At 41.0% G+C, this 23611-nt stretch overlaps 1 protein-coding gene across 2 annotated transcripts in view; it reads left to right on the plus strand.

Annotated features, from left to right (window-relative positions):
* Window positions 1-23611, plus strand: part of slc12a4 (solute carrier family 12 member 4) — a 166950-nt gene that overhangs the window by 17113 nt on the left and 126226 nt on the right. Inside the window, exon 1 of one of the 2 annotated variants that reach the window (XM_087995916.1) lies at window positions 23216-23380. The exons of the other annotated variant lie outside the window; for it this stretch is intronic. Within the exon in view, the coding sequence (XP_087852042.1) occupies window positions 23245-23380 (136 nt within the window). The 5' untranslated portion in view covers window positions 23216-23244. Of the gene's footprint in view, window positions 1-23215; window positions 23381-23611 lie in introns of those variants that run through there. 2 annotated transcript variants of the gene reach the window in all.

Consider the following 23611-nt stretch of genomic DNA (forward strand, 5'->3'; position numbering starts at 1 on the left):
TCTCCATTCCTATTGTTGAATATACATCCTAACTGCTTGGACTACTGTCTTAAGTAGCATAGTGAAAGTTTTGTTAAAACAAAGTAAACAGATTTTTGCAACTGGTTAACGATTAGTGATCATGATGTAAATCGTTGATAAGGTATTTATATATTATCTAAGGATTTTGGGATATGATTTATGCTGAGTGTCCCATTATTTTCAACTAATAACTGACTCATTCACCAAGTTAATGTGGCTTTACCACTTGCAACTCTGGGCCTATGCAGTACTTGGGCAGTTCAGCTGGCTGCTTTTGTTACCAAGAAGCCAGTGTGCTAAACTTGGATTTATCAAATTGAAAGCATTAACCTGATGGTGCATGCGATCATGCTACTTAGTGCCAGCGGCCTGGATTCTTTTCCAACCTTGGGGGACTGCATGTAGTTTTCATGTTCTTCCCATGGGTTCCGCCTGGTGCTCCAGTTTTCTCCACAGTTCAAGGATTTGCAAGTTAAGTGGATTGTCAATGCTACACTATCCCTTAGTGTCTAGGAATATGCAGGCAAGGTGGATTCGCCATGGTAACTACGGGGTTATGGGGATAGGATGGGTTGGGTCTGGCTGGAATACTCTTTGGCAGGTCAGTGTAGACTTAATGGGCTGAATGGCCTCCTTCCTCACTGTAGAGGTTCTGTGAATACAGAAGAAACTGAAGTCACAATGAATCATGACCTTTAAATTTAATTTTGTTTTAATTTTTTTATTTGTTCATGGGATGTAGATGTTGCTAAGTTTGACATCTCTACTTGCTGAGAGGGCATTTAAGAGTCATCAACATTTCTGAGAGTCTGGAGCCACATGTAAGCCTGACCAGCAAAGGATAGCAGTTTTCATTCTTAAAAGGAGAACATTAAAGGGCACTAATCCATAAAGTGAACCAAATGGGTTTTTACGACATTGGCAGTGGTCACTTGGTCACCACTGGGGCAGCTTTTTATTCTATATTTTCATTAGATTCAAATTTTACTATCTGCTATAGTAGCATTTGAACCTATGTACCTACATCATTAGCCTGGGGTTTGAGATTACTAAGCCGGTGACTTTTGCCTAAAATCACTACCTCCCCATCATTGGACAAAGACAACTGTGTTTGGTCTGTGTCTTTTTATTATTAAGCACCCCTTTATGTGTAGAGTACCATTTTATTTGTCACTTCTGCCATATACAACTGATACAGTAAAAATGAGACAGTTCTCCCCCAGGACTGATGGTGCTACATTACAGCAGTGCAGATTAAGAGGGGCATGGGCCAAAAGCAGGCAACTAGAACTGATTTAGTTTGGGTAAACCTGGTCGGTGTAGATGAGATGGACCAAAGGGTCTGCTTCCAGTCATGGAGTCATAGAGATGTGCAGCATGGAAACAGACCCTTCGGTCTAACCCGTCCATGCCGACCAAATATCAACCCAATCTAGTCCCACCTGCCAGCACTCAGCACTTCCTCCAAACCTTTCCTATTCGTATACCCATCCAAATGCCGCTTAAATGTTGCAATTGTACCACTTCCACTGGCAGCTCATTCCATACACATACCACTCTCTGCGTGAAAAAGTTGCCCCTTAGGTCTCTCCTTCATCTTTCCCCTCTCACCCTAAACCTGTGCCCTCTAGTTCTGGACTCCCCGACCCCAGGGAAAAGACTTTGCCTATTTACCCAGTCCGTGCCCCTCATAATTTTGTAAACCTCAATAAGGTCACCCCTCAGCCTCTGATGCTCCGGAAAAACAGCCCCAGCCTGTTCAGCCTCTCCCTATAGCTCAAATCCTCCAACCCTGGCAACATCCTTGTAAATCTTTTCTGAACCCTTTCAGGTTTCACAACATCTTTCCAATAGGAAGGAGACCAGAATTGCACGCAATATTCCAACAGTGGCCTAACCAATGTCCTGTACAGCCGCAACATGACCTCCCAACTCCTGTACTCCATAGATGGAAATGTGTTGCTGGAAAAGCGCAGCAGGTCAGGCAGCATCTAGGGAACAGGAGAATCGACGTTTCGGGCATTAGCCCTTCCTGTTCCCTAGATGCTGCCTGACCTGCTGTGCTTTTCCAGCAACACATTTCCATCTCTGATCTCCAGCATCTGCAGACCTCACTTTTTCTCCTGTACTCCATACTCTGACGAATAAAGGAAAGCATACCAAACACCACCTTCACTATCCTATCTACCTGTGACTCCACTTACAAGCAGCCATGAACCTGCAATCCAAAGTATCTTTGTTCAGCAACGCTCCCGAGGATCTTACCATTTAAGTGTATAAATCCGGCTAAGATTTGCTTTCCCAAAATGCAGCACCTCACATTTATCTGAATTAAACTCCATCTGCCACTTCTCAGCCCATTGGCCCAACTGGTCAAGATCCTGTTGTGACATGCTGTTGTGATCTGAGGTGACCTTTTTTGCTGTTCACTACACCTCCGATTTTGATGTAATCTACAAACATACGAGCTGTACCTCTTATTATCACGTAATATATGAATCTATGACTGCATAACTTATAATTATGTGAACATAACAGGTGAAGATAATATTTGGTTTGACAAGATTAATATTTTTGACATGGATTATTGTAGTTGTTTTCGTCCTTTAAAGCACGAACTTCAACGAAAACTCAATTTTCTACACTCTAATAACCATTATGTAATATAATTCAAAATATAAGGTTAAAGAAATATGTAAATCTGTGTATTGAATTGTTAAGTGAAGATATTGTTTATCCACCAAATTTCATATAACTAGGGGGCTCTAGATCTTGATTCTGTTGTAAAAATACAGCAAACAAACTGACCCAGATTTTACGGTTGAAAATAATGGTAAGACTGGATTCAGCACTTTGTCTCTGCTTACTGTCTATGAGAGAAAGTATCCAGCAATTTTCCTTTTGGAATTTAACTCTAAGCAAACAAAGCTACTTCAGTGTAGTACTTCAGTGTTCATGTCCTTTGTACTTTGGTGAATCTTCTAATCCACCTCCTTTTTGGCCTCCTCTGGATTATTGAAGCCTAACTGTCGGATACTACGTTGATCTTTAGGTCTAAGGGTCAAGTAACACAGACATGTAGTAACACATATAAATCGTTTCTGCAAATAGATGTATTTTAATTGGTTTATTCATGATCTATCTTCACAACACTGTCAAAATTAGGATGGAATTTTTAAAAATTGCCCAATTATAAAAGTGGTGTGTTTTTTTTTAAAATAGCTTTTCTGAGTTCAAGGAAGTCTGCACTAAACTAGTAAATAGTTGTAGTGATCTGTAATCATTTAAAGAACTTTTCAGAACCTCCAGTTTATTGATTTTAAAATGAGTAAAGTCAGATTGTGGCAATGACATAACTCTACGAAGAAGCCTGTCTGCCAGCTAACTTTATGATGATTGTCTGTGTACTGTCCGTGAGGATAAACATATGTTCCATCTCTTTATTCTGGTTGACTGAACCTGGACTTTTGATGTAAGAACATTCATACCAGCTCCCTAAGTAAGGCATGTCAAACAATGCCGCCTTATTCTTTGTCTTCCTTCGGATACAGTTGTTGCTTTCCCTGAAAACCCTTGGTGCTATATATCTGAAGTCAGCTGAATTTGTCATCCTATTATGAAGTCATTTTGAGCATATTAATTTCATATTTGATAGCAAATTAATAATCTCACAACAAATTGAGTTACCTGTTTGCAGTGTAATGGTACATCATGTAAACTATGCTGCTAAGGAGAAAAACATTTCCCATTATGTTACATTCCTAATGAATGTTTGTTTGTTTCTTTTTTCTTAATTTATTCTTGTAAATATTTTCTTCTATGCCAGTGCATAAGCTATGATATCAGCCAAACTTGGATTATCCAAATATTGAAATTGCAAATTATCTAACAAAGAACATACACTTTGTAATCAAACTGACTATTGTCTAGTCCACGTGAAGCTTTGAGATTCAAGTCTGCTCCTGAGCAAAGCCAACACAAGAGTCCCTTCTTCGAATAGCCCACTGTGGTCCTGTTGATCTCCAATTCACTTCAATAAAAGTAGCTTGTAAATGTTGAGCTGTATAATGCTTCTGGAACCACTATGGAAGGGAGTACCTTTTTAATATAAACAACTTTTCTTTTGTTTTTATTGGCAAGAGTTTATTTTTAACAGAAATTAGCTAATTCATTTAGTGTCTTGATGTGCATCATCTGTATATCAGCGCAAAGAAGTTCTATGAACATGATGTTGAAGTAATGGTGGTATATTGTCAGTGTGCTAAATGACATATAAGTGGTGGTGTTCCCTCAGCATTGCTGCTTTTTCCCTTCTGCATTGACCTCTACCTTGAGAAGAAAGAGGTGCTTTTGAGGAAAATATATTGTTACTGTTCTGATTCAGTATATGAATGTACCTACCAGAGAAGGTGCAAAACCTGACCCCCTACTCTTGGGAAATAAGGCAGGGCAGGCGACTGAAGTGTCGGTGGGGGAGCACTTTGGGGCCAGCGACCATAATTCTACTAGTTTTAAAATAGTGATTGAAAAAGAGAGATCAGATCTAAAAGCTGAAGTTCTAAATTGGAAAAAGGCCAACTTTGACGGTATTAGACAAGAACTTTGAAAAACTGATTGGGGGCAGATGTTCGCAGGGAAAAATACGGCTGGAAAATGGGAAGCCTTCAGAAATGAGATAACGAGAGTCCAGAGACAGTATATTCCTGTAGGGTGAAAGGAAAGACTGGTAGGTATACAGAATGCTGGATGACTAAAGAAATTGAGGGTTTGGTTAAGAAAAGGAAGGAAGCATTTGTCAAATATAGACAGGGTAGATTGAGTGAATCCTTGGAGTATAAAGGCAGTAAGAGTATACTTAAGAGAGAAATCAGGAGGGCAAAAAGGGGACATGAGATAGCTTTGGCAAATAGGGTTAAGGAGAATCCAAAGGGTTTTTACAAATACATTAAAGACAAAAGGGTAACTAGGGAGAGAATAGGGCCCCTCAAAGATCAGCAAGGCAGCCTTTGTATGGAGCCAAAGGAGATGGGGGAGATACTAAATAAATATTTTGAATCTGTGGGAAAGGACATGGAAGATATAGAATGTAGCAAAATAGACGGTGACATCTTGAAAAATGTCCATATTACAGAGGAGGCAGTACTGGCTGTCTTGAAATGCATAAAAATGGATAAATCCCCAGGACCTGCTCAGGTGTAGCCTAGAACTCTGTGGGAAGCTAAGGAAGTGATTGTTGGACCTCTTGCTAAGATATTTGTATCATCGATAGTCACAGGTAAGATGCCAGAAGACTGGAGGTTGGCTAACGTAGTGCCACTATTTAAGAAGGGTGGTAAGGACAAGACAGGGAACTATAGACCAGTGAGCCTGACATCTGTGTTGGGCAAGCTTTTGGAGGGAAACCTGAGGGACAGGATGTACATGTATTTGGAAAGGCAAGGATTGATTAGGGATAGACCACATGGCTTTGTGCGTGGGAACTAATGTCTCACAAACTTGCTTGAGTTATTTGAGGAAGTAACAAAGAGGATTGATGAGGCAGAGCAGTAGATGTGATCTATGTGGACTTCAGTAAGGTGTTCGACAAGATTCCCCATGGGAGACTGGTTAGCAAGGTTATATCTCACGGAATACAGGGAGAACTAGCCATTTGGATACAGAACTGGCTCAAAGGTAGAAGACAGAAGGTAGTGGTGAAGGGTTCTTTTTCAGACTGGAGGCCTGTGACCATTGGAGTGCCACAAGGATCGGTGCTGGGTCCACTACTTTTCTTCATTTATATAAATCATTTGGATGTGAACTTAAGAGGTATAGTTAGTAAGTTTGCAGCTGACACCAAAATTGGAGGTGTAGTGGACAGCGAAGAAGCTTACCTCTGATTTACAATGGGGTCTTGATCAGATGGGCCAATGGGCCGAGGAGTGGCAGATGGAGTTTAATTTAGATAAATGTGAGGTGCTGCATTTTGGGAAAGCAAATCTTAGCAGGATTTATACAATTAATGGTAAAGTCCTCGGGAGTGTTGCTGAACAAAGAGACCTTGGAGTGCAGGTTCATAGCTCCTTGGAAGTAGAGTCGCATTGGATAGTGAAGAAGACATTTGGTATGCTTTCCTTATTGGTCAGAGTATTGCATACAGGAGTTGGGAGGTTATGTTGCGGCTGTACAGAGCATTGATTTGGCCACTGTTGGAATATTGCATGCAATTCTGGTCTCCTTCCAATCGGAAGGATGTTGTGAAATTTGAAAGGGTTCAGAAAAGATTTACAAGGATGTTACCAGGACTGGAGGATTTAAAATCGAGGGAGAAGTTAAATGGGCTAGGGCTGTTTCCCTTGGAGTATCGGAGGCTGAGGGTCTGTTTCTGTGCTGTACATCTCGATGACTGGCTTCAGTTTTCCTAATACTTGGTTGGCGGCACGGTGGCACAGTGGTTAGCACTGCTGCCTCACAGCGTCAGAGACACGGGTTCAATTCCTGCCTCAGGCGACTGACTGTGTGGAGTTTGCACGTTCTCTCCGTGTCTGCGTGGGTTTCCTCCGGGTGCTCCGGTTTCCTCCCACAGTCCAAAGATGTGCAGGTCAGGTGAATTGGCCATGCTAAATTGCCCGTAGTGTTAGGTAAGGTGTAAATGTAGGGGTATGGGTGGATTGTGCTTCGGCGGGGCGGTGTGGACTTGTTGGGCCGAAGGGCCTGTTTCCACACTGTGCGTAATCTAATCTAATTTACAATGTCTTTGATCCCCATCATAACCTTAATTCCATAGTCACTGATTTCATTCCTCTCCTGGGTCACTGAGCCTAAACTAGCCTTTTCCCCAACCTCACAGATGAGGTGCCGGAAGACTGGAGGCTGGTTAAGGTGGTGCCACTATTTAAGAAGAGTGGTAAGGAAAAGCCAGGAAACTAAAGACCAGTGAGCCTAACATCAGTGGTGGGCCAGTTGTTGGAGGGAATCCTGACAGTCAGGATTTATGTATTTGGAGAGGCAAGGACTGATCAGGGATAGTCAGCATGGCTTTGTGTATGAAATCATGTCTCACGGACTTGATTGAGTTTTTTAAAGTAGCAACAAGGACGATTGAGAGTCGAGCAGTAGACTTCATGGGAGACTGGTTAGCAAGGTTAGATCTCATGGAATACAGGGAGAACTAGTCATTTGGATGCAGAACTGCTCAAAGGAAGAAGATAGAGGGTGGTGGTGGAGGATTGCTTTGCAGACTGGAGACCTGTGGCCAGTGGTGTGCCACAAGGATCAGTACTGGGAGCAATGCTTTTTGTCATTTATATACATGATTTGGATGTGATCATAAGAGGTACAGTTTAAGTTTGCAGATGACATCAAAATTTGGAGGTGTAGTGAACAGCAAAGAAGGTAACCTCCGATTACAATGGGATCTTGATTGGATGGGCTAATGGGCTGACAATTGGCATATGGAGATGCTGCATTTTGGAAAATCAAATCAGAGCAGGGATTATACGTTTAGTGGGAAGGTCCTAGGGAGTGTTTCTGAACAAAGAGACCTTGGAGTGCAAGTTCATAGCTCGTTGAAAGTGGACTCACAGGTCAATAGGATAGTGAAGAAGGCATTTGGTATGCTTTCCTTTATTGGTTAGAGCATTGAATATAGGAGTTGGGAGGTCATGTTGCGATTGTACGGGACATTGGTTTGGCCACTTTGGAATATTATGTGCAATTCTGGTGGTCTTCCTATTGAAAGGATGGTGTGAAACTTGTAAGAGTTCAGAAAAGATTTATAAGCATGTTGCCAGTGTTGGAGGAGTTGAACAGGGAGAGGTTGAATACTCTGGTGCTGTTTTCCCTGCGTCTTAGACTGAAGGGTGACCTAATAGAGGTTTATAAAATCATGAGGGGCATAGATTGGATAAATAGCCAAGGTCTTTTTCCTGGGGTAGGAGAAATTCCAAACTAGAGGGCATAGGTTTAGGGTGAGAGTGGAAAGATATAAAAGGGACTCAAGGGGCAACTTTTTCATGCAGAGGGCAGTGTGTGTATGTGGAATCAGCTACCAGAGGAAGTAATAGAGGCTGGTTCAATTATAGCATTTAAAAGGCATCTGGATGGGTATATGAATAGGAAGAGTTTAAAGTGATATGAGCCAAGTGCTAGCAAATGGGACTAGATTGGGTTTAGATATCTGGTCGGCATGGACGAGTTGGACTGAAGGGTCTGTTTCTATGCTGTACATCTCTATGACTCGAAGTATTAGGAAAACTGAAGCCAATATCTTTGATCCCCATCATAACCTTCATTCCATAGTCGCTGATTTCATTCCTCTCCTGGGTCACTAAGCCTAAACTAGCCTTTTCCCCAACCTTAGCTCCTGTTTGAGTACAAACGGAATTTCGATTCTGTTTTCATCACCTGTTTTTCACCACTGTGACATTGACCATCTCTACCTCTGTTTTCATTCACCTGTTGATTTCCTTTTTCCATGTCTTAATTTCCTCAAGATACAATTCTTCTGAGGCTCTTGTGACTAGCCTAAAATTTTCTAACCTTCAGAAACTTAAGGTCATCCCTATACTTGGACTTGTAGTGTTCACTGACTTTGGCTCCCTGCATGACAATATTTTATTTTAAACAAAAGAAATTCTCATCCTTGCTTTTAAATCCTTCTATGTGCTCCCTCCCTCCCTACCTCTTAACATCCTCCAGCTCAGTAAACCTCAGTTCTTTGCATTCCTCAAATTCTACTTGTATATGTTGCAAACACTGTGGAGATCTGTGACTTTTTGACAAGAAACTAATTTCTATGATGCCATTATAAATAACCAGAGAATAAGATCTCACTTTTTAAAACTTTTACTCTAACAATGTAGTCAACGAGCTCACACATTAATGAATAGTCAGCAAATATATCAAATTAAAAATGGAAGCCTTGCATTAGCCACCCTTAAGACAGACAGAACGTACCTTTTTTTTTTGAAAACATGTTATTTTATCTCCTGCTTCTGTCACATGAGGCATTAGAAGGACTGTCTTGGTCACTCCTAGCTCTCCAGAAGGGTCTCACTATTCCCTGCTCTACCAGTTCAAAACTTCTACTAGTTTGTGCGAATAATTCCACTCTGCCTGAGGTTTCCTGGAAACGTTAATCCCCAAAACAGCAGAGTTTGATACTTTCTCCATCTCAACAGACCTGATGATCCAAAATTTCAGAACATCTTTATCTGATTCCTTTTAACTGTTCAGTCAACTCTCATAAAACTGTTTTCCCTATAATTTCCTATAGAACACAACAGATTTGTTCTTGGGAGCATTCCAATTTTTTTCTTCTATGCTTCTTCTCTGTTCTGTGATTCTGGGAGGTGTTATAAACTGTACTTCAATACCTTCATTGGGTTTCTATTTGAGTTTCTCTCTCCTTTCTTCCATCCCCATGGCAACCTTAAGTTACATAAGCACATCTCCAAACTAAACTCTTTGCTAAGAATTTGTCACACTTCTTTTTAGAACCATCTCCTTTACCTTAGCCATTAAAAGGAAATTTTGAAACACAATAGTCTTGTAAATTGTATTTATGACCACCTTTTGTTTACCCAACTCAGAAGTAAAAACTTAGAGTTGTGATCCTTTCCAGTTTCCTTTTCTTGAAATACGGAGCCAATTTTGCAATTCCTTTTCAGTCTGATGGCGTGAATCTTTTGCAGTTCTTCTGATGGCATAAAATGATACAGTTCTAACGACATGAAGTTTCTATCCCAAACGTACTTTCTTTGCTTGGAGACTTCGCAACTAGAAAAACATGTCTACTGAAATGACTGGTTTACCTCAGCTGAACTGAGCTAAACTAAATTCTGTTCCTGTGATGGGAGAGAAACTGTTCTCTTCTCAACTCCACCCATGGTTCTCTGTTTGGAAGTCAAAAAAAAGCTAATAACTTAATGTGTTGATGCTGCCTGTTGGAAACTCAAAAGTATCAATAGCTTCTCCATTAACACCATCAGGGAGTAGTGTGCGAGGCACTTGACTGCAGCCATATTTCTTTTTGGAGCTGCCACATTTTGGTCACTGTTTCAGAATGACTTTGACTTTTCTTTTATTGTCTTCAGTACCTTCTGGCTTTTAGATCCAATTTGTATTCTCAATTTGCATTTTTTCTGCATCGATTGTTAATAGTCATACAGCACAGAAACAGACCCTTCGGTCCAACCAGTCCATGCCGAACACAATCCCAAACTATACTAGTTCCAACTGCCTGCTCCTGGCCTATATCCCTTCAAATCTTTTGTATTCGTGTACTTACCCAAATGTCTTCTAAACATTTGTAGTTGTACCCACATCACCACTTGCTTAGGAAGTTCATTCCACATGTAAACCACTCTCTGTTCAAAAAAGAAACTTGCCTCCCACGTCTTTGTTAAATCTCTCTCCTCTCCCCTTAATATGCCCCTAACTCCTATATTCAGAGGGCAGAGCAATGAAGGCAAGCATGCCAAATGCCTTTTTAACCACTCTGTCTATATGGGATGTAAACTTCAAAGAATTATGTACCTCACCCCTAGATCCCTCTGTTCTACAACACTACCCAAGGCCCTACCATTAAATGTATAAGTCCTATCCTTGTTTGTTGTACCAAAATGCAACACCTTGCATTTATCTACATGGATTGCTGTCTGCCATTTTTCAGCTCATTGACCCATTTGATCAAGATCCCTTTGTAATCTTAGAAAACCTTCTTCACTGTCCACTATGCCACCAATTTTGGTTTCTTCTGAAAACTAACTAACTATCTCCTCCAAATCATTTATATAAATGAAAACAAAAGAGGACCCAGAATCAATCTTTGTGGAACACCACTGGTGATAGGGCTACAGTCCACAAAGCAACCCTTCACCATCATAGTCTTATTTCCTGCTGTTAAACCACTTATGTATCCACTGACAAGCTCCCATGTCACCTAACTTTACTAATTAGTCTATCATGTGGAAGCTTGTCAAAGGCTTCACTAAAATCCAAAAAGTTCATGTATATTTTCTTTTTCTTGGTCACGATTGTGGTGGAGGGTGTCACACCATTATACTAATTGATTAAATAATTGGTTCTTGCTTCATTTTGCAAAACATTTTTTTCCACTGAGGATGTAATTAAGCAAAGAATACACAAAAAAAAAGTTTGTTTAGTCTGAACTTTATTGCTGAATTTGTGGTATTTTAAGTGCAAGTTAGTTGTACATCTGATTTTTAAATTGGAACCAAAATACAACAAGGGCTATAAGAGTTTAGTCACAAATACTTACCTCCATGTTTTCTCTTGGTATAAACTGAGACTCTGCAATGTGGGTTTGCTCCAGTGCTTGTGTGTGACAAATTATTAACCTGGAAATGTTTCTTATGTGGAAAGCTATGGAATAGAGATTCAAAGGATTGAAATTCATCTAACAGTATACTAATGAAACAAAAGACCTGCCTATTCTGTGAAATGGAAGTGAACATCAGGCAGTACGTTATAAAGAATGGCTGGCTGATCCGATATGACCAGAATGAATTTCTAGGATTTTCTGTCTCTTAAGGGTATGAGTTTTGACCATCTCTGAAGAATAAAAAATTATAGAATTATAGTTTCTTGTGCTGAAAGTGTTTTATATATGTAAATGGAGTGCCGGGGGAGGTTGAATTAGGGATGAAATATATTTCAATGTTTTTTCACAAGTCATATCTGACTATTTTGCCGAATGGGTGAAACCTTATGTCACATGGATGTTGTGCCAATTAGACATGCCTATTTTGGAAGTCAATGTTTAGCATGTAATTTTGATTCCAATTGCTGACTGTCATAAATCGAGCTTGCCTTGACACCAAAATAGATATGTATGTAAGAATTATACTTAAATGCTGATATACTTGCCCATGACATTTGCAGTTAATGTGGGCTGTATTCTCCCACTTCCATTGATTTTAATAAGTTGCATTTACACTATGTAAAAGTTGTGTACCATCCTGGAATAGTGGACTGTTTTAACGTGCAAGAGTGGAACGTGACTGTATTTGATGTGATCTAGTAGATCTGTGAACAAATCAATAATCCAGATGTCTTCCATATTTGTTCATATCTAAATTCCTTGGATTCAAGGAAGCAAAGGGTCTGGTCAGGATGAACAGGAGAAACGGTTTGAGTGAGAACCATAGTATCAGAAGTGCAGGTGAAGGAAGGGTTGAGTTAATTAATAAATAAAGAAATATTGTGAATGGTGGTGGGGAAACTTAAAGATAGAAGAGAAAAGTCATGCAAAATATGCAACCCAAATGCATGGCATCTATCTGGACATAGTTTGCTAAAATGACCTGTCATTTTAGCAAAATAAACTGTTCCCAAGGTTACAGGCTTTGCACAATTCACATTGTTTTGGTAAGACAGATGTTTCAAGGCCATTGTAATTTTGCACAAAATTCAAGTTTGAATTGTTAACTATTCGTTAGCCTCTGATTTCTTGCATGTTTTTGAAATACAACTTTGTCTTAGAGTCTTAATGTACATTCTGGTATTGTTCAAACTTGCAGAATTCCAGTCAATCTTTTCCTTTTGTGGACAAGTTGAAGCTGGATTAAATTCCCCTTTTATGTTTAATACCATAGCATTATCTTAGTACATTGCATTCTTTTTAAATTTTGCTCACCAACCAGTACAAGAACAGACTTGATTCATAATTTGAATTTTTAACTTAAAAACAAAACTACAAATATTCTTTAAATTTGAAAATAAGTTACAATGATAGACTTTGTTTCTCACAATCTAAATTCAGATTTGTTGAGGGACAAGTATGAGGAAAGCCCTGTTGAAATCCATTGCAATTTTAGTAAAGAAAACTGATGACATTCTCTAGCAGGACATTTAGTGGGGGTAAAAATATGTACCAAACAAATTTTCGCATAATTTCAGTATCCAAGGGCAAGGCTGATTATCTTAGTGTGGAACTAATAATCATAAATGGGTAAATTAGAAAATCACAATTTTATAATCACTATCCATCATTTGTGAATCTTTCAAAAGTGGACACTTGCCTAACCGATATCAACTAAGGAAATTGTACTGATTTAACCATATTAAATTGTGTCCAGTTTTGAGAGATGTTGACTTGGTCTATAGTTGTTGGGTTGTTTTATTCACTCGGTTCACAGCAGAGGTTTTGTCTGATTTAAATGGATTACATTATGTCTTGCCCAATAAATTATTGCAACAGAGCAATATATTTTCACATCAATCCAGTCCATAACATCTCAGTTAAATGAGCTGTAAGTGAGATAAAATAGGATACTAACATGAGTTCAGCAGTTGTATTGAGTAGTGCCCCAAACAGAGTTCAAAATATATCAAAGTGGTGGTTAATTCATCCTTGAACTTTCCAAATAAAGCTCTGGAATATACTTTCCTTTTAAACAGCCCCTCATGGGACACTTGGAATATCCCATCATAAGCATCAATGAAAATATTGGAGAAAAGCAGTGATGGTTGTAGGGACTGGTAGTGTAAGTGCCTGAACACCTAACAGTCAGTGAAAGAGTTCTGTGCTTAGAGTGCCAAAAAGAATAAGTCAGGAAGGAAAATTCTGAAAGTGGAGGCAGGTTTTGTTTATTTCGTTTGATTCAATGTTTTTCCAGTTATATATTGGTGTTTATTTTCCCCCATAACCCAGAGGAAAAGCCAGTTTTGTCTGCACAGGTCATCAGCAGCATTCCATAAACAAAGTTGAAACTCTTCTCCCTGCTGCTGAGTCAAAATTCATGATCAGTCAGTCTTTGGAGACTGATGTATTCCCTAAATTTTCCACAAATATAAATGGTGAATTTGTTCATCTGGAAACTAGTTATCTTTAACACACGTCAGATAACTCATACGGATAAATCTGTACCACTTGCCCTTTGACTTTGAACTTGTTCTGAAAATATACCTAGGCTTTATAGATCCATAGACTATATTCCAGAACCCGCCATCACTATCTCTGGGTATGTCCTATCTCACTAACAGGACAGACCCACAAGGTAGCTGCGCAATGGTATGTAGTCAGGAGGGCATTGCCCATGGTGTCCCCAATATTGACTGCAGACTCCATGAAGTCTCATGACATCAGGTGTAATGTGTAAGAAAATCTCATGATTACAGGAATTGCCACTGTGCCTCTGCTGATAAATCTGTTTTCCTCCACCTTTTAAATCATTTGGAAGGTGGCACGGCATATAATGTATTCTGGGTGGAGGATTTCAATATCCATTACCAAGAGAGGCTCAAGAGCAGCACTACTGTCTGGACCAGTTATCTCAAAGACATAGCTGCTAGACTGGAATGTAAGCAAATAGTGAGGAACCAACAAGAGGAGAAAACCTAATTAACTTTATCCTCACCAATTTATGCATTTAACGGTTAGGTGCTGGGGAGTGTTGCTAAACAAAGAGACCTTGGAGCACACATTCATAGTTTCTTGAAAATGGAGTTGCAGGTAAATAGGATAGCGAAGAAGACATTTGATATCCTTTCCTTTATTGGTCAGCATTGAGTATAGGGAGTTTGGGAGGTTATATTACGGCTGTACAGGACATTGGTTAGGCCACTTTTGGAGTATTGCGTACAATTCTGGTTGCCCTCTATAAGAAGGATGATATGTAATTTGAAAAGGTTCAGAAAAAGATTTACAAGGATGTTGCCAGGGTTGGAGGGTTTGAGCTATAGGAAGAGGCTGAATAGACTGGAGTTGTCTTCCCTGAAGCATCAGAGGCTGAGGGGTCGCCTATTAGAGGTCTATAAAGTCATGAGGGGCATGGATGGAGTAAATAGCCAATACCTTTTCCCTGGGGTGGGGGGAGTCCAGAATTTAGAGGGCGTAGGTATAGGGTGAGAAGGGAAAGCTTTAAAAGGGCCCTTTTTCATGAAGGTGGTGTGAGTACGGAATGAGCTGCTAGAGGAAGTGGTGGAGGCTGGTACAATTGCAACATTTAAAAGGCATCTGGATGGGTATATGAATAGGAAGTGTTTGGAGGGATATGGGCCAAGTGCTGCAAAATTGGACTAGATTAATCTGGGATTTCTGGTTAGCATGGATGAGTTGGACCGAAGGTTATGTTTCTGTGCTGTACACCTGAGTCTATAACCTGTAACATGCATCTGTCCGTGAAAGTGTTAGTTGGAGTGACCGTCCTTGTGGAGATGAAAGCCTATCATCAGATTTGAGGGTATCCTTGTGTTGTGGTGACAATACACCCATGCTGCATGGGATTAATTTTTGAACAGACCTCATGAGTTAAGACGGGACATCCATGAGGTGCAGTGGTCCATCAGCAGTTGCAGAATTGTATTCCATTGCAATCTGTGTTTTTCCCCACTCTACCATTATCAGCAAAGCTTTTCCCCACTCTACCATTATCAGCAAACTGATGATCAACACTTGTTTAATAAAGGATTTATGAGGGTATGTCAGGAGCAACACCAATCATCCATTTAGAAAAAAATAGATGTCAAGTTGGTCACGCTACAACAGATGACTTGCATGCCAAGCTGTGTAAGCAGCATGTGATCGACAGAGATAACAACTGATTCTACAACCAATGAAATGGATACAAGCTTTGCAGTCGTATCATATCCAGTTGTGAATGGTGGTGGGAAATTAATTAGAAGTGGAGTCTTCAGAAATATCCCCATCTTCAATGGTGGCGAAGCCAAGCACATTTTTGAAAAGGACAAAGCTGAATGTTTTGCAAGCATGTTCAGCCAGAAATGCCAAGTGAACAATCCATGTTGGTCTTTCCCTGAGCATCACAGATGCTAGCCTTCAACGAATTTAATGCTATTTTACATGATGCCAATTTGTGATACCAAGAAATGGCTTGAAGCAGTCTATACTGAAAATGCTGTGAGCCCTGGTGGCACTCCAGCGATAGTAATGAGAACTTTTGCTTCAGAACCAGCTGCTCTTCAATCTAAGCTGTTCTCGTACAGCTACAATACTGGCATCTACTGGCAATATGGAAAATTGTCTAGATAGGTAATGTCCACAGACATCAAATCAACCCAGCCAATCACTACCCAAAAACTCTACTCCAGTCATCAGCTAAGCATTGGAAGGTTTTTTCGAGTGCATTATCATGTGACATTTATTCAACAATAATCTGCTCAATATTTTTCTGCCTGGACTGCTCCGCTCCTGATCTCATTTCTTGATACATTTGGTGAAAAAGCTGAAGTCAGGAGGTGACGTTATTGACTGACCTGACTGCATTTGCTATCATCTCAAGACAGCATTTTACTTGAGTATGTCATCAAGGAACACTAGCAAAGTTGTAGTCAATATAAATTGAGGTGGGTGGGGTGAAAGTTTCCACTGATTGGAGTTACAGCTAGCTCAAAGAAGTTGGTTGTAGTTTTTGGAGGTCAGTCATCTCCGTTCAAGTTGTCATTGCAGGAGTTGTTCTAGGGTAATGCCCAAGCATCTTCAGCTGCCTCATTATGATCATAGATTATTGAAGATCATTTAAGCTCAGAAATGGGATGTGCACTCTATTCGTGACTTCTTAGATACTGAAGTAGCCCATGCCTGTATGCAGCAAAATCTTGATAACATTTCAGGCCTGAGCTGATGTTTGGTGAAAATGTTACTTGCTACATAAGTGCTAGGCAATGCTTATCTCCAGTCAGAATCTAACCATCTCCTCTTGATATTCAATGGCATTATCATTGTTGACACCCCACAATAAACATTGTGGGAGTTAGCTTTGATCAGAAGCTGTACAGGCCCTCTGCAAAAATACTGTGGAGACCAGAGCAGATCAGAGGTTAGCAATGCTGTAGTGAGCAATTCCGCTCCTGACTCCAGAGCTTGTCTGCAGTTTCACAGTGTATGGTCAGAGTTGTAATGGAATACTGTCCACTTGCTTCAAAGAGTGCAGCTCAAACAACATTTAAGCTGTTGTTTGGCACCATCCAGGGCAAAGGTCACTGCTTGATTGGTAACTCAATGGTTTCACAATTTTAACCCCTTGCTGTCAAGACAGGAGCAACAATGTGTGCCATCTGACTAGGTGCACTGCAACAACCCGGCAAGCCTCCATGAGTAACCGCTTCCAAACTCTCAATTTCAATGACTGGAAGGGAATGAACAACAAATGCATGGGAACACCATCAGCAGATTACAGTCCAAGCCACAGGTCCTCCTGTCTTAACTGTATCATTTGTGACTTCACTGTCACTGGGTCAAAGTTCTGGAGCCATCTTCCTAATAGTCCCTACGCTCCAAGGACTGCAAAATTTCAAGCAGGAAACTCTCAGCTGCCTTTTCCAGGGAAGTTAAAGCTTATTAATCAATGTTCAGTAATGTGAATGAAAATAACTATTTGTTTGGGTTGCTAGCACGTCTGTTCTTTTTCATTTCTAGTGGTAGGAGAGCGCTCGTGGTAGGGGACTCAATAGTTAGTTAGACTGACGGGAGGTTTTGTGTTCAGGAACGGGACTCCCAGAAGGTATGTTGCCTCCCTGGTGCCAGGGTCTGGGATGTCGCGGATCAGGTTTACAGGATTCTGAAGGGGGAGGGTGAGCAGCCAGAAATCGTGGTACATACTGGCACCAAAGATATAGCCAGGAAAGGGTTTGAGGATCTGAAAAATGACTACAGAGAGTTAAGTTGGAAGCTGAAGAGCAGGACGAGTAGAGTGGTGATCTCAGGTTAGCTACCGGTGCCACGAATAGTGAGGTGAGGAACAGTCAGCGAATGCAGCTTAACACGTGGCTGCAAGGCTGGTGCAGGAGGGAGGGCTTCAGATATCTAGACCATTGGGATACCTTCTGGAGAAGGTAGGGCTTGCACATGAAGGACTGGTTGCACCAGAATGGGGGGACCACAAATGTCTTGGGTGGGAGATTTGCTCATATGATTCGGGAGGGTTTAAACTAGATTGGCAGGGGGGTGGAAATCAGAGCCACATATCTGAGAGGGGAACATTTGCAGATGGGGCAGTGACAGAATGAAGTGAACCTATTGGGAAGGTTTCTCATGTGATGAAACAGAGAGATTGGTTAAAGTGTGTCTGCTTCAATGCAAGGAGTGTCAGAAATAAGAGTGATGAACTTAGAGCATGGATCAGTACTTGGGGATACGATGTTGTGGCCATAACGGAGACGTGGGTTTCACAGGGGCAGGAATGGTTGCTTGATGTTCCAGGGTTTAGAACGTTTAAAAACAACAGGGAGGGTGGAAAACTGGGAGGGGGTATAGCATTACTAATCAGAGTGCATCACAGCTACAGAAACTAAGGTTGTTGAGGAAGGTCTGTCTGCTGAGTCAGTATGGGTGGAAGTCAGGAACAGCAAGGGAGCAGTCGCCTCATTGAGGGTTTTCTACAGACCACCTAATAGCGGTAGGGAGATTGAAGAAAGCATTGGCGGGCAGATTCTGGAAAAATGCTGAGGTAGCAGGGTTGTAGTTATGGGTGATTTCAACTTTCCCAATATCGACTGGAACCTCCTAAATGCAGATGGTTTGGATGGAGCCGTTTTTGTCAGGTGTGTTCAGAAGGGTTTCCTTACTCAGTATGTAGACAGACCGACGAGGGGAGAGGCCATTTTGGATTTGGTGCTCGGCAATGAGCCAGGACAGGTGTCAGACCTCACGGTGGGAGAGCACTTGGTGGCAATGATCACAACTGCCTAACATTTAACATAGCCTTAGCTTTAGAGAGGGAAAGGAGCAGTTACCGAGGAAAGATATTGAATTGGGGAAAAGGAAATTCTGACGCTATCAGACAGGAGTTGGGAAGTACAGACTGGAGCAATTGTTCCACAGGGCATAGCAGACATGTGGAGACTATTTAAGGAGCAGTTGTTGCGAGTGATGTATGCATTTATTCCTCTGAGACAGGTAAGAAGGGGTAAGATTAAGGAACCTTGGATGATGAGAACAGAGGAGATTCTTGTCAAAAGGAAGAAGGCAACTTACATAAGATGGAGGAAGCAAGCTTTAGAGGATTACAGGCTTGCTAGAAAGGAGCTCAGAAATGGATTGAGGAGAGACAGGAGGGGTCAGAAAAAGGCGTGGCAAATAGGATTAGGGAGAACCCAAAGGCGTTTTGCTCATACATGAGGAATAAGAGAATGATCAGGGAGAAGGTAGGGCTGATCAAGGAAAGCATAGGGAACTTGTGTGTGGAGTCTGAGCAGATAGGGGAAGCCCTAAATGAGTATATTGCTTCAGTTTTCTCTAAGGAACAGGACCTTGTTGTGAATGAGAACTTTGAGGAGCTGGGATACAGGCTTGACCAGATCAAGATTGATGAAGTTGATGTACTGGAAATTTTGAAAACACTAAGATTGATAAATCTGGTCTGGCCCTGGGGACTTATCCTAGGCTGCTCCAGGAAGCAAGAAAGGAGGTTGCTCAGCCGATGGCAAAGATCTTTGCCTCCTTGCTCTCCATGGGAGTCGTACCGGAAGATTGGAAGGAGGCGAATGTTGCCCCTCTTTTCAAGAAGGGTAATAGGGAAATCCCTGGCAATTACAGACCAGGCAGTCTTATGTCTGTGGTCAGCAAACTTTTGGAAAGAGTACTGAGGGACAGGATCTATGACTATTTGGCAAAGCATAGCATGATTAAAGGCAGTCGGCATGGCTTTGTGAGGGGCAGGTCATGCCTCACAAATCTTACTGAGTTCTTTGAGGAGGTGACAAGACAGGTTGACGAAAGTCGAGCAGTGGATGTGCTGTATGTGGACTTCAGCAAGGCATTTGATAAAGTTCCCCGTGGTAGGCTCATTCATAAAGTCAGGAAGTATGGGATACAGGGAGACTTAGCTATCTGGATTCAGAATTGATTGGCTGACAGAAGGTTATAGATGGAAAGTATTCTGCCTGGAGGTCAGTGTTGAGTGGGGTCCTGCAGGTCTCTGTTCTTGGGCCTCTGCTCTTCATAGTTTTTATAAATGACTTGAACGAGGAGTTTGAGGGGTGGGTTAGTAAATTTGCAGATGACACAAAGAACGGAGGTGTCGTCGATAGTATCAAGGGCTATTGCAGGCTGCAGCGCAACATAGACAGGATGCAGAGCTGGGCTGAGAAATGGTAGATGGAGTTCAACCTGGATAAATGCGAAGTGATGCATTTTGGAAGGTTGAACTCGAATGCTGAATATAGGATTAAAGACAGGATTCTTGATAGTGTGGGGGAACAGAGGGATCTGGGTGTGCAAGTACATAGATCCCTCAAAGTTGCCACCCAAGTGGATAGGATTGTTAAGAAAGCTTATGGTGTTTTTGGCTTTCATTAACGGGGGGATTAAGTTTAAGAACTGCGAGGTTTTGCTACAGCTCTACAAGTCCCTGATGAGACCACACTTGGAATATTGTGTCCAGTTCTGGTCACCCTACTATAGGAAAGATACAGAGGCTTTGGAGAGGGTGCAGAGAAGGTTTACCAGGATGCTGCCTGGATTGGAGGGCTTGCCTTATGAAAGGTTGAAAAAGCTTGGACTTTTTTCTCTGGAGAGAAGGAGGAAGAGAGGACACCTATTCAAGATAATGAGACGAATGGATAGAGTCAATAGCCAGATACACTTCCCCAGGGCAGGATTGACTGGTACGAGGAGTCATAGTTTTAAGATATTAGGGGAAACGTATAGAGGAGACGTCAAAGGTAGGTTCTTTACGCAGAGAGTTGTGAATGTAAGGAATGTGTTGCCAGCGGTGGTGGAAGCAGAGTCATTAGGGACATTTAAGCGACAGGCACATGGAGAGCAGTGAGTTGAAGGGTGCGTAGGTTAAATTATTACTTTTTACATTAGGATTGAACCTCGGCACAACATCGTGGGCCAAAGGGCTTATTCTGTGCTGTACTTTTCTATGTTCTATGTCAATGTAAATGCTATCCTAAATCATCTGATGTGGGGTGATTCCACATGCGCCTTGGAATATTGCTGAGGTCCTGATGGACACCCATCTGTGATACATGGGCAGGAAGTTTAACTTACGCTAGCCAGTTTTGCACTGTGTGAATTGATGCAAAAGTCACCTTGACAGTGGGATCAGCTAGCCAGAATGATGCGGACCTGATTTATACACTGATTTTTAATTAGAGCAGTGCTTAAATGATGTAAACCCTGCTGAGGAATGTGTTTGTTGCATAAGTCGGCATACCCGTCATGTTTAGCTCTCCAATTGACTATGGTTAACACTACCACCATCTAACACAGGATGATTCCATGCAGCCTCTCTCCATAGTCAGATTCTGGAATGTCTGGCAGAATCTGACTTCAGGAGGGTGTTCACTGGTAGGTGTAGATACACGTTGGAGGTGGCTAGCATTGCCACTGGGTGAAGCAATGTATTCTTAGTGATTGACAACAGCTCTATTTAAAGCAATGAACTGGAGACAAATCTTAAGAGACTTATCTTTAGTTCATGACATGAGAAAGGGACTTGGATGGACATTTAATCCAACAGTTTGCTTCATAGTGGTGCGGGTCCCAACATCCCTACTGGAACTAGCATCAGATGTTGCAAAGGTTCCAGCAAAAACCACTAAATGCACATATTAAATTACAGTCAACATTTGGATGTATCTCTCTGACACTGACTAGAAGGTCCAAACTTCTACGATGTTTAAGAAACTGGTGCTTCACTGTTTGTTGTGGCTTTAAGTTTAATGGAGATTTATTTGTAATAGTTAATAAGTAAGTTGATGAATTCTTCTAATTCTGCTTCTTTGTAAGTCCAAATGCTAAATGTCAGCACGAATACAGAAGGTGATGGCATTATAATTGCATCAGCTAATAAAGGAGTTAAAATGAAAGAAAAGCCCTTAAACGTAGCCCTCCAGAAGAGCTGTGGAAACAAATATATTGTTTTGGCCACTGGCCCCAAGGAGTGTTACAACATTGCACTACTATTGTTTGTGTGTGGAGAGGTTGATCTCCTTCTTGCACCCCCTCCCCACCGCCCCCCACCCCTGAAACTGCAAGGTTCTGATCATTTCAATTACCTATTACTTATTATTCTCAGCGCACTAAAATACTGGCTCACTCGGCAAGTCAGTAGATCAGTACAAACTGCTGAACAAGCACAGAATGTTAGGTGGTTAATAGGGTGCTGTTGAATATATAAACATTCTAGCTACTAGACTAGCATTTTAATGACCCTTCTATACCATGAGAAGGTATGTCTTTCTTGCTGTCTCTCATTTTCTTGCTATATCAACTCTTCAGAATGATCATATTTTCGATAATCTCTAGTACAAGTAAGGAAATAGAGGAGCTGCTAGTCTGAGAATATTGCAATAATCACTGACCCCATGTTATTTGGAGAAGAATTGATCCTTAAAGCCAACAACATGCTGTTCTGTCTATATTATCAATGGTAACATTATTTGCCATGGGAAACTGGATTGAATGTTTCTCGACTTGGTTATTGACTACTGAATTTAATATAAGGGCTTGATGCATTCTGCAAAACCATCAGTTTGCAGCCTTTAGAATAAAGAATATCTCTGTGGTATTTCAGTGGTTGGAATTCTGTTTTGGCAGCTTGGAGATTACCTCCTAGCATATTGTAATGATATTACACGAACATGTAAGAACATTCTGTGCATATGTCAGCACCGTATTTGTCTTTCTACTTGGCTGTCAGAAATATGTACAGAAGCTGGGAGAATGATGCTCTTGTGTCTCTGCCTCCTATAAACAAGAGTCTTGTGTTAAAGTTTCTCTTTAGTTCAGGAGTTGGATGCTAGAACAATGTCAATGCAAATGAGGTCATAAAGAAAATAATATTTCTTGTAAGTAACAATAAACAAAATACACAATGTTAGCAGATTACTTGAAATTTCATGTTGTTTAGCACATTAAATTGTTCCCAAAATTATAAGAACAATCTGCTTAGAGAAACGTTTTGTTTCAAATTTTGAGTTGTTTTGCCAAGTTTCAGAAAACAGAGTCAGATCTCTATCAAATGTATAACTTCCAAAAGAACATTCTTGTTCAATTCTGTCTTTTACAGTACCTGTTCGACACACTTCTCACAAGTTTTTGACAGCTAGGTATAAAGTCGAGCAGTTGCGTGCCGGATTTCGGGCAATTCACTGAGCTTTACAGCTCCAGTTTTGGGAGGAGTTCAGAACCTAGTAATTTCCTTCCAGAGGAAGTGACCACACAGTGTTGGTATGCAATCTTAGCAAAAGAGTCCTTTTCTGTTCAGCTCAGGCAAAAAAGAGCAGACACAGACTGGGCTGTGAAAAATGCATCACTTTACTGTAGTCCCAGTAAAAGACCAGCAAAAGTCAGATTATGAAAGCTTTGAAGGAGTGAACTGGGTTGATTACAGAGAGGCTGGGTATAGTTCAAGAGACCCAAATGATACAGTGAGCTCCGACGGTAAGTTGTGAAAACTGAGCCTCTTTTCAGCTGCTCTTCTGTTCTGCTGGCTTGCCCTTCCCTCCCTCCCTCACACCCTCCCTCACCCCCTCCCTCCCCCCTCATCCCCTGCCAAAAAACTCCCTACTTACAAACTGAGCATTGATAAAGGATGGGATGTAACAAAAATCATGTTTTGCTTTGTTTCTTCAAGTTAAAAATGTTGTCTATTGTTTTAAAAGTACACTGAAA

Source organism: Chiloscyllium plagiosum, unplaced genomic scaffold (assembly GCF_037043375.1).
Source record: "Chiloscyllium plagiosum isolate Xiang-an unplaced genomic scaffold, Cpla_swu_hap1 HiC_scaffold_17, whole genome shotgun sequence".
Classification (NCBI taxonomy): Eukaryota; Metazoa; Chordata; class Chondrichthyes; order Orectolobiformes; family Hemiscylliidae; genus Chiloscyllium; species Chiloscyllium plagiosum.